General features: G+C 51.8%; 2 protein-coding genes across 2 annotated transcripts in view; both read left to right on the forward strand.

Annotated features, from left to right (window-relative positions):
• Lmbr1l (limb development membrane protein 1-like) overlaps positions 1-2,395 on the forward strand; it is a 17,202-nt gene extending 14,807 nt beyond the window's left edge. The window contains exons 12-15 of the mRNA XM_013018734.1: positions 553-643; positions 742-808; positions 1,498-1,659; positions 1,820-2,395. Of these exons, the coding sequence (XP_012874188.1) occupies positions 553-643; positions 742-808; positions 1,498-1,659; positions 1,820-1,884 (385 nt within the window). The 3' untranslated portion in view covers positions 1,885-2,395. The remainder of the gene's footprint in view (positions 1-552; positions 644-741; positions 809-1,497; positions 1,660-1,819) is intronic.
• Positions 2,396-5,908: 3,513 nt separating this feature from the next.
• Positions 5,909-10,574, forward strand: Dhh (desert hedgehog). Its single transcript, XM_013018770.1, has 3 exons — positions 5,909-6,477; positions 9,162-9,423; positions 9,949-10,574. Exons 1-3 carry the CDS (start codon positions 6,175-6,177, stop codon positions 10,572-10,574), a joined length of 1,191 nt encoding a protein of 396 aa, XP_012874224.1. The 5' UTR covers positions 5,909-6,174.
• The last annotated feature ends 690 nt before the right edge of the window (positions 10,575-11,264 follow it).

Raw genomic sequence — 11,264 nt, forward strand, 5'->3', positions numbered from 1 at the left:
TTGCTTATGTGGTGCTGAGGAATCGAACCCAGGGCCTCTGGCATGCAAGGCAAGCACTCTACCACTGAGCCACCTTCCCAGCCCCTCACCTGGGACTCTTGACAGCACTCTTCTGGGACTGTCTCTCTGGGTCTCTAGAGACCAGTGATGGAGAAGGGAGCAAGTTTTTCACCAATCAGGGATTCAGAAAGAGGGAAAAGCTTTGTGCTAGTGACTCATGCCTGTAATTCCATCTACTCGAGTGCGCAGCTGAGATCTGAGGATCATGGTTCAATTCAGAGCCAGCCTGGGCAGAAAAGTCTATAAGACTTTTATCTTCAGTTAGCCAACAAAACGCTGAAATGGTGCTGTGGCTCAAAGTATTAGAGTACTAGCTTTGCACAAAAGAGTTCAGAGACAGTACTCAGGCCCCAAGTTTAAGCCCCATAACTGACCCCTCACCCCCTTCAACTTGACCTTGAAAGGACGATTGGGAGTAAGGACCATTCCTTTTGAGATGAGGCATTCTTTCATCCTTTGGAGCTGGTCACTTCTTCCCTAACCTAGTGACAGTTACTTGATGGTGTCCTCGGTTGTGGGCTTCTACAGCTCTCCTCTCTTCTGGAGTCTTCGGCCCAGATGGCATGATACTACCATGACACAGGTAGCTGGGAGGGAAGTGGGAGAGCCTGCTGGGGTCTAGGGCAGGGTACTAGGTACTAGTACTCTGCTACTCCTGTTTCTTTTTCTACTCCCATGCAGATAATTGGCAACTGCGTCTGTCTCCTGGTCCTAAGCTCAGCACTTCCTGTCTTCTCTCGAACCCTGGGTAAGTAAGTGGCAAGAGGAGAAAAGGGAATTGGCTTGTTTGGGTTTTTGCCTTTGTTTTTTATTTTTTAATTTTTTTTTGCCAATCCTGGAGGTTCGAACTCAGGGCCTGGGCACTGTCCCTGAGCTTCTTTTCCTCAGTGCTAGCTGGCACTTTACCACTTGAGCCACAGCACCACTTCTGGCCTTTTCTATGTATGTGGTACTGAGGAATGGAACCCAGGGCTTCATGCATGCTAGGCAAGCACTCTACCACTAAGCCACATTCCCAGTCCATCTTTTTTCTGTTTTTAAGTTGAAGAAATTGAGGCACAGAGAGTTTAAAGAACTTCATCTAGATCACACAGCTAGTTAGGAAGGGGTGGAGCTGGGATATGAATTAAAGCAGCCTTATCACAATCTGAGCTCTGAGCTACTACATTGTTCTCTGTATTGAAGAAAGGTGGTCAGCTAGTAGATCTCTGGTCCAAAAACAAGTTGCAAGCCTGGGAACTCCTAGAGACACCTGGAGTTAGGAGTTCAGCACTGGCCCTGTGGTGGGACAGCTGGGGAGGTGACCCCAATAATGCAGAGAAGCTGTCAGCTGTGATGTCGCCACCAGGAGGCAGCAGAAAGTTGGGCTTCTATCAGGAGAGAAGTTGGGGAGCCCTCCCACCCCAAACTTGTCTCATCCTGGAATTTGTACTCTAGGGCTGACTCGCTTTGACTTGCTGGGTGACTTTGGACGCTTTAACTGGCTAGGCAACTTTTACATCGTGTTCCTCTACAATGCTGCCTTTGCTGGCCTCACCACACTCTGCCTGGTGAAGACCTTCACTGCAGCTGTGAGGGCTGAGCTGATCCGGGCCTTTGGTGAGAAAGAGTGGGAGATATGGGCTGCTGGGGTGTTGGTTCTAAGAAAGGTCCCTCTAGGTCATCAGGAATGAGGGTGTGCTCCTGCTTTGTGTGTATCTTTGCCTTGGTTGCCTTAGGATAAAAGACTTCTAACTGTCCATCTCCCACTTTTCTCCAGGACTGGACAAACTGCCACTGCCTGTCTCCGGTTTCCCCCGGGCATCTAGGAAGACCCATCAGTGACCTGCAGCTGGGGGTGGGAGGGAGAGAACTGGACACTGCCATCTGCTGCCTAGTCCTGGAAGGGAGTGCAAGATGGTTGGACCTCAGGACCTAGAATCTGAAAGGTTGGGTGGCAGAGGGGAACTGAGCCATCTCTGCACTGTTGCATAATCTGAGCCAGAGTTTGGGACCAGGCCTGGGTGTTTTCAGACTTAGCTGTGGCCTCAGATGAGGTAGAGCTAGGTGACTGGATCTGGCTTCTGGTCTCAAAACCGTTTACACATCAATCTGCCTCACTGCTGTTTTGGGCCAAGCCCATAGCCATGTTTACATGATTTGATGTGCAATAGGGTGGGGTGGGAGTGGGAGGGACTGGCCAGGGGCTAGTGCGGGAGACTGGTTGTGGTCTCCTTTGCCTCTGGCCAAGCAGATCCTAAAGCACTGTGCTAACCTGGAGGACTTTGGACCACTGGAGACGGAGGGCATAGGGAAGAAGAGGCTGCACCCATCAGCAATAAAGTTGATACCAGGGTTTGCTTTTTTTTTTTTTTTTTTAAGAGCCTGTCTCTGTGTCTATTTGAATGTCCTTGCTCCAACCAAGTGGGATAAACAGAAAAGTCTGCTACCATCCTGTTAGTGTCCTTTTTTTTGGGCTACATAGATCTGGTGTTAGGCCATACAGTTGTGCAGTGGGACCTTAGCCTTCCTTAAAGTTGGTTGGTCCCCTTACTTTATCCATTGTCTTATCTCTGTACCTTGGGAATTGGGGATTGAAGGGCATTGTAATAAGATACACCCCACCTCTTTAGCCCTGTCTTCCCTTACTTGACACTTAGCTGTAGAGTAAATGAAACGGCTGACTATCAAAGATTTTTTTTTCCATGCTAGTAGTAGGGCTTGAACTCAGGGTCTGGGCTTTGTCCTGTAACTTCTTTGCTCAAACCACTAGAGCCACAGCTCTACTTCTGGATTTTTGGTGATTAATTAGAGATAAAAGCCTCTGGGGGCCAGGTGCTCATGCCTATAATTCTAGCTTCTCAGGAGACTGAGATCTGAGGATCATGGTTCAAAGCCAGCCTAGGCAGGAAAGCCCGTGAGACCCTTATCTCCAATTAACCACTAGAAAACCAGAAGTGGCCCTATAACTCAAGTGGTAGAATGCTAGCCTTGAGCAAAAGAGCTCAGGGACACTGCCCACGCTCCAAATTCAAGCCCCACAACCAACCAAAAAAAAGAAAGCCTCTTCTGCCCAGGCTAGCTTTGAACCATCATCCTCAGAGCTTAACCTCCTGAGTAGCTAGATTACAGGCATGAGCCACTAACACCCAGCCAAAGATTGTTTTATCCCTATCTCAGAAAAGCACCTAAGTTGATCTTTGTAGAGGCTCTCACTTCCTTGAAGGTACTCCCTCCCCACCAGTGCTAGGGATCAAACCCAGAGCTTCACATATACGCATTGCTCTACCACTGAACTATATTCCCACCCCCATGATCAACTTCTAGCCAGGAATGGTGCTTTGTTTCTTTGTTTTTCCTAAATGTATACAAAGTTACTGTGAATGCTGGTCATGGAGCTGGGTGAGAGGAGGGTAAATATGGAATACAAAAAAGCATAGATTCCACAAATAGTTGCTGAGCACCCTAGTGTAGACTAGACAGTTAGCCTTGGAGATATATGATAAACAAGCTGTGCTGAAGAAATGCTTTGTCTAGAAGAGTGCCAGATAATTTTAATGCTGTACTGCCATTATAGTTAATTGCTACTTCACAAGGGAACACAGATGGACATTGTTGGGACACCAGGGAAGGCTTCTTAGAGGAAGTGATTTATAAGTGATATAATCAGTGAGTGATGAGTGAATGTATAAGCCAGGTGCTGGTGGCTCACACCTGCAATCCTACCAACTCAGGAGTCTGAGATCTGAGAATCCTGGTTCAAAGCCAGCCCTGGCAGGGAAGCACATGAGTCCTCCAATTAGCCACTAGAAAACCAGAAGTGGAGCTGTGACTCAAAGTGGTAGAGGGGTAGCCTTGGGCAAAAAAGCTCAGGGTCCTGAGTTCAAACCCTACGACCAGCAAAAAAGGAGGCGAGGCTGCGAATGTGGCCTAGTGGAGAGTGCTTGCCTCGCATGCATGAAGCCCTGGGTTCAGTTCCTTAGTGCCACATAAACAAAAAGCTAGAAGTGGTGCTGTGGCTCAAGTGGTAGAGTGCCAGCCTTGATCAAATGAAGTTCAGGGACAGTGCCCAGGCCCTGAGTTCCAGCCCTAGGACTTCCCCCCACAAAAAATACAAAAGCAAATGAATGAACTGTCTTCTGAGATGAGATCCGAGTCCAGAGAAGAGAATAGATGGAAAGTGAGCCAGTGGCTCACTCTTGTAATCCTAGCTACTCCGGAGGCTGAGATCTGAGGATCTTGGTTCAAAGCCAGCCCAGGCAGGAACGTCCCATGAGACTCTTATCTCCAATAAACCAGAAAACCAGAAGTGGCGCTGTGGCTCAAGTGGTACCATACTAACCTTAGCTGAAGAGCGCAGGGACAGTGCCCAGACCCAGAGTTCAAACCACACAACCGACAAAAATAAATGATCATGGAAAGTGAAAGGAAATAACCATTATTTCCTTACAAACTAGGACTTGAAGGGCTCACTGCTTATGCCAGTCCTAGCACTTGAACTCAGGGCTTAGGCACTGTCCCTGAGCTATTTTAATTCAAGGATAGTGCTCTACCACTTTGAGCCACAGCTACACTTCTGGTTTTCTTGTGTTTAATTGGAGGTAAGAGTCTTATGAGCTTGCCTGCTTGGGCTAGGTTTGAATTAATCCACCAGTACCCAGCAACCTTTAGATTTTTTGTACTTTCTTATCTTGCTGGTCCTGGGGCTTAAACTCAGAAGCCTGGGCTGCTTTTGCTCAAGACTAACACTCTACCACTTGAGCCACAGCACTATTTGACTTCTTTTGTTTATGTGTTACTGAGGAAGGGAACCCAGGGCTTCATGCATGCTAGGCAAGCACTCTACCACTAAGCCACATTCCCAGCCCCCTTTAGATTTTTTTTCCCCTCAAGGCTAGCACTCTGACACTGAACTACAGCTTCATTTATGTTTTGTTTTGTTTGTTTGCGAGGGGGGAGTATGGGGGAGTGGATGAAGGGATGTTGCTGGCTAATTGAAGGTAAGTGTCTCACAGACTTTCTTGCCTGGGCTGGCTTTTAACTTTGGTCCTCAGGTCTCAGCTTCCTGAGTAGCTAGAATTATAAGCATGAGATATGGGTGCCCTTTTGGAAGTTCCAAAGATATCTGGCAAGGGTTGAGAAAGCACAAAAGTTAGAAATTCATGGGGCTGGGAAGGTGGCTCAGTGGTAGAACGCTTGCCTTGCATGCATGAGGCCCTGGGTTTGATTCCTCAGCACCACATAAGCAAAAGAAAAAAGCCGGAAGTGGCGCTGTGGGTAAAGTTATAGAAATTCATGACTATAAGTACCAAGACCTGTCTAATTCTGGGGGGTGTTCCCCAAGGGGGACTAAAAAGTTACTAGGGAAAATGGCCCTCTGGGATGCACACCTCCCAGACCTAGTTACTGCTGAGTGAGAAGTGAGATAGAAGCTCCGGAGGTTGGGGAGGATCACAGAGAAGGGAGGCTCTGGTGGTATGCCCAAAGGATTTGGTTGGCCTTGAGCAGAAGTTAGAACTCATACTTCCTGATGACAGCAGAGGACACGGCCTGCCAGGATAGGCTTTGGGAGAGCAAAGACCCAATTCAAGCCTCAGAGGAGGATGGTTTGCTTCCAAATTTAGGCTTGGAGGTAGAAAGATGCTTATCCAGGCAGCCAAGGACTGTAAAGCTACAAGGATTTCCTAGGCAGGTGCCTGCATGGTTTCCAGGATGGGACACACTTCAGTCACAAAATGCACCAGTGGTGACCGGCTGCATCCCCCGCCCGGGGTGGGAGGGGGCGGGACGGTCCTGGGAGAAGGGCGGGGGGCGGGGCCTGGGGCCACTTTAAGGCGGAGTCGGGGCTTTCTGGCAGCACGGGAGCCAGGCAGCATTGAGACGGGGCTGGGCTGGAACTCACCCACGACCCCCCCTCCCCCTTGTCCAGCTATGGTGATCCATGAGTAGCAGGGTCCAGGCCCCCTGGGGCATGTGGGCAGAACTAGCGGTAGCCAGGTGCGCAGAGCCACAAGAGTTCTAGGGCACTCTGGGGCAGCTCTGCCTGCTGCACTCTCTGGGGACCTTAGAGATGCCCAACTGACAGGAGAGCCAGTGAGGACAAAACGCTCCCTTGTACCCAAGCCCGCTGCACCCATGGCGCTGCTGGCCACTCTGTTGCCCCTGTGCTGTTTGGCACTTTTGGCATTGCCTGCCCAGAGCTGTGGGCCAGGCCGGGGACCAGTTGGCCGGCGCCGCTATGTGCGCAAGCAGCTTGTACCGCTGCTCTACAAGCAATTTGTGCCCAGCATGCCCGAGCGAACCCTGGGCGCCAGTGGGCCAGCGGAGGGGAGGGTAACAAGAAGCTCGGAGCGTTTCCGGGACCTCGTACCCAACTACAACCCTGACATCATCTTCAAAGATGAGGAGAACAGCGGTGCTGACCGCCTCATGACAGAGGTAAGGAGATTTTCCCACCTGCTGTTAGGGTGTCACTAATCTCTGAAGTTTTCATGTGGCAACCTGGGAGGGTGAGCCTGAGTTTCATGTGAAGAGACCTTAGTCTTGGAGACCTCCCTGCCACACACACACACACACACACACACCCTCCAAAAAAGTAACCTGCTGGCTGGACAGTGTTTGGGAGATATCTCAGCAAGGAGAGGCTGTGATGGGGAGAGGGAGAGGGGTTAGTGAGAGTGAAGCTGGCAGAGGCAGGGAGCGAGGGTGGGGGAAAGGAGGATGGCGGCAGGCGAGACGGGAAATGGCTGAGGCGTGGACCGGGGGTCAGCCACTGAGCCAGGCAGGAAGGGCTGGGGTGAGCTGGGGGCCAGGAGCTGGCTGGGTAGCAGATCGAAGGATCTACCCTTAGCTTGGCTCCTGACCTGATGTGGAAAAGTTTCATAGAGGGGAGGGGAGCAAAAAAAAAAAAAAAAAGGTTTGGAAAGGGATGGGCAAAGATCAGGTTATTAGTCCATCTACTTAAGAAGGGGCTGGACAGGAATTCTCTTTGGGATGGGAGAGGTGTTCTGGAACCAGAATAGAGCTACTGTAGGGTCTAAACAAGTCTTCGGGGTGGAAAGCAAATCCTCAGTGAGAACATTTGGTCTCACCTGAGAATCGAAGGACTCCTCCCAGGTTTTCCAAGCTCAGCTTAGCTCAGGGACTTTTCTTCAAATTAAAGAAATTGAACTACCATGGATGAATATTTACTGCAGGCAGAAGCCACCTGGGGTGAGATGGGGCTGGGCCTTGGAAGAGAAGGATTACCTCTGACCAGTGATCAGGAGTGTCCGAAATGAAAAGAAACTTGGGAGTCACTTTTCTCCATCCCGCCCCACCTCTCAGTTTACATCTGAGAGCTGGATCCCAGGAGGAAAAGCAATTAAATCAAAGTCGCACAACTCATTAGTGGCATTGCTGGGATTAAAATTAAGGACTCCTGATTCTAAGTCCTATATTCTTTCCATTACACCACCTAATTGTGTCTAGAGTGGGAAGGTGGAGGGGGAGGGAGGGGTACGGATTTCCTTTGATTAATTGCCATAATTCCAGGTTACTTTGTTAGGAAAACCTGTCCAGGGGAGAAAGAATTCATTCTTGTTCTTGGGATGAAGCTTTCCTCCTACCCAGAGATTGGGAAGGGACATTCTTTTTTTTTTCTCCTTGGCCATAGAACATTGTGGCCCTTCCCTCTGGCTGCCACCTGCAGCAGAGGGAGTAGAACAGCCTAAGGAGAGTCTCTGTCAAGCTTGGGAACCCCCTCAGTCCTGCTTATCTCCCACACCCTGGTTGCAAAAGGCCTCCATTGAATTGGCTCGGCTCTGGGCTGCTGCCCCCGCAGGTCAGGGCCTCCCTAGGGGACAAAACGACAAGCTGGAAAAAGATACCACTTTTCCTGTTATCAGCCTCCCTGCCACCCCTTCCCCCCCCCCCGAAGGTGGTAACAACTAGCAAAGAGGGGCATGGGGAAAGTGTCCCCCTGGCAGTTAAGAAAACACCAAGTCCAAGGTGAGAGGTCAGAGAGGGAAGAAGAAAAGGAAATTGTCCTCTCTCTGCTTCTCCCGTGGTGTCTCTGCTGTTGGGTGCCAAGGTCTTCAGCTCCCAGACTACAGATAACTGTGGCCTCACTCCCCCGGTGCAGGCCTCCAGCCTCTGCTTCTTTCCCTCCCCTCTCCACTCCCACCCTGCAGGGGGCTCCCCCAAAAAACGTCCAAGGGTAGCCCCCACCTGTTATTCTCAAGTATGGTTCCCACTTCCTCTCTGGGCTGCTTCTGGAAGAGAGATGGAGAGATGGAGTCTCTCGGGACTGGGAGAACCTTAGCTGGAACTGGGAGGACTGGCGATGCTGGGGGAGGGGGCCTGGCGGGGCCCGAGCACGGATGGGGGGCGCGGCTTTCTGCCCTTTCCTCTCCCTGAGCCGGGGCGGTTGAAAAGCGCCTTTGTGGCTAGAGCTGCTGAGTCCGCTTCTCCCGGCGTGTTCCCGGCCTCGGCCCGGGATTCTCGCTCAGTTAAGTCATCCCCGAGAATGGCCATTGTACTTAGCGCAGCCCCCGCCACCCAGTCCTTTTTCCAGCAGTTTTGATCCCGGCACAACTTCTGTTGGGCACCTCTGTGGGGGGCACCCAGCCCACGAAGGGGTTAATGCTAGGGGCTGAAAGGAGGAGGAGGAGGAAGGAAGGAAGGAAGGAAGGAAGCGATGCCCAGTGCCAGTGAAGGCAATGAAACAAAAGATGAATCAGGCAGAGGGAGGGCAGCCGGGGCCTGGGGCGGGGGCCAGGCGCAAACAGGGGCTCCTCTAGGGGAACCAGGCCCTCCCTAACCAAACTTCCACCCGCCCTCTCAACTCTGGCCCTCTCTCAAGTTGGACTGAGGTCCCAGAATAAGTAGGGATGGGCATTGAAAATGGGAAAAGATCCTTAGATAGGAGCGTTTCCTTCCCAACCTCAGAGGTGACCCCGGTGCTCTCCATTGATGCCTTGGGGCAAGGTAATTAGAATGGAGACACCTATTCAGACCTGCAATTCCCCAGGATACTCAAAAGCTGGTGGGGGAAATCGACCCCTCCCTTCCCCCCCCCCACCCCTTAGGTCCCTGGAGGTGCTGATAGTAGTAAGAATATTGCCTTCTTTATTCCCTGCCAGCGTTGCAAGGAGCGCGTGAACGCACTGGCCATCGCGGTGATGAACATGTGGCCCGGAGTGCGCCTACGGGTGACGGAGGGTTGGGATGAGGACGGCCATCATGCTCAGGATTCTCTTCACTACGAAGGCCGAGCCTTAGACATCACCACATCTGACCGCGATCGAAACAAGTATGGCTTGCTGGCGCGCCTGGCAGTGGAAGCCGGCTTCGACTGGGTCTACTACGAGTCCCGCAACCACGTCCACGTGTCGGTCAAAGCTGGTACTGTAGCGGGACGGGGCTCTGGAAACTGAGTCTATAATGGTCTTATTGCTATCCTGCGGGAGATCAAGCGGGCATTAGTGGGTTGTTTGTGTTTGTTTTGTTTTATGCCGGTTGTAGGGGGCTTGAACTTAGGGTCTGGGGCTGCTTTTTTTACTCAAGGTTAGCGCTCTACCACTTGAGTCACAACTTCATTTTTGGCTTAAAAAAAAAAAAAACAAACTGGTTAATTGGAGATGACTCTCACAGACTTTCCTGCCTGGGCTGGCTTTGAACTGTGATCCGCAATCTCAAGCCTCCCGAGTAACTAGGATTTTAGGCATGAGCCACCGGCGCCTGGCAGGAGTTGGTGTTATTTTAAATCACTCTTCCACTTGTGCCGAGAGTAGGGCCAGATCCGTGGGAAATTGCACTGTCCAGGACTGGCAACGTGTCCTTTGGGCTTAAGCCACATGCTTCAGGATCGGTACCAACTTTCTGGAGGCGCTGGTCTTAATTCAACCTCTCTGTGGTTGTTCCTTGTAGATAACTCGCTGGCGGTCCGCGCGGGTGGCTGCTTTCCGGGAAATGCCACCGTGCGCCTGCAGAGCGGCGAGCGGAAAGGGCTTCGGGAACTGCACCGCGGAGACTGGGTTCTGGCAGCCGATGCGGCGGGCCGGGTGGTGCCCACGCCCGTGCTGCTCTTCCTGGACCGGGATTTACAACGCCGGGCCTCCTTCGTGGCTGTAGAGACTGAGCGACCACCTCGCAAACTGTTGCTCACACCCTGGCACCTGGTCTTTGCAGCTCGGGGGCCGGCGCCGGCTCCAGGCGACTTTGCCCCGGTGTTTGCGCGCCGATTACGCGCTGGAGACTCAGTGTTGGCGCCCGGCGGGGACGCGCTGCAGCCGGCACGCATAGCCCGCGTGGCGCGGGAGGAAGCCGTGGGCGTGTTCGCGCCGCTCACGGCCCACGGGACACTGCTGGTCAACGACGTCCTGGCCTCCTGTTACGCCGTTCTGGAGAGTCACCAGTGGGCTCACCGAGCGTTTGCTCCTTTGCGCCTGCTGCATGCGCTGGGGGCGCTGCTCCCGGGTGGGGCAGTGCAGCCGACTGGCATGCATTGGTACTCTCGCCTCCTCTATCGCTTGGCAGAGGAGCTGCTGGGTTGAGTGTCCAGACGTAAAAACCTCCAGGCCCTCAAAGGAAACCGGGTGGTGCTGGCTGAGATCTGGGGATGTGGACAGCAGGGCAGCAGGTGATGCTGATTGGGAGGGTGGGAGGGAACAGGGAGCAAAGGGAGTTTATATGGGAACTGGTTTAGGAGGGGCAACTTTCAACCCGAGAGGTGATTCTTGGTAGGTGGGGTTGATGAGGGATACTCTTTAACGAGGACACTTTAGTCTCTTCTTCCTAGGTGCCTCAGCCCTTACCCATAATTTTATTTTATTTTCTATTTATAAATTGTAATATAATGATCTGCTCGCCCAACTGGCCAACATGAGGGGGCTGGGCTAGAGAATTAACACTGTCTGACATAGCTGGCCAATCTGACCATGTCACAGTTCCTGATGGTGAGCTAATAAAGGGAAGGCTCCCAGGAACTATTGTAACACACCTCCATTCTGAGGGTGACTCACCTCCAGAGAAGGAGAAGAAAGATAACCAACCTTACAGTCAGCACCTGCTACTTCCCGCTCTTCCTCATTCTTCAGTAGGGTCTTTGGGATCCTTTTCCTCTCCTTACAGGGGTGTCCCAACCTACCAGCATTATAGATGAGAAGTCATGTGTGTCTTAGGATGCTGGTCCCATCTTTCAATCAGATTTGGATAAAGCAGAAAGACCAGCATTCTGTTGCAGA

Source organism: Dipodomys ordii, unplaced genomic scaffold (assembly GCF_000151885.1).
Source record: "Dipodomys ordii isolate 6190 unplaced genomic scaffold, Dord_2.0 Scaffold42, whole genome shotgun sequence".
In the NCBI taxonomy this organism is placed as follows: Eukaryota; Metazoa; Chordata; class Mammalia; order Rodentia; family Heteromyidae; genus Dipodomys; species Dipodomys ordii.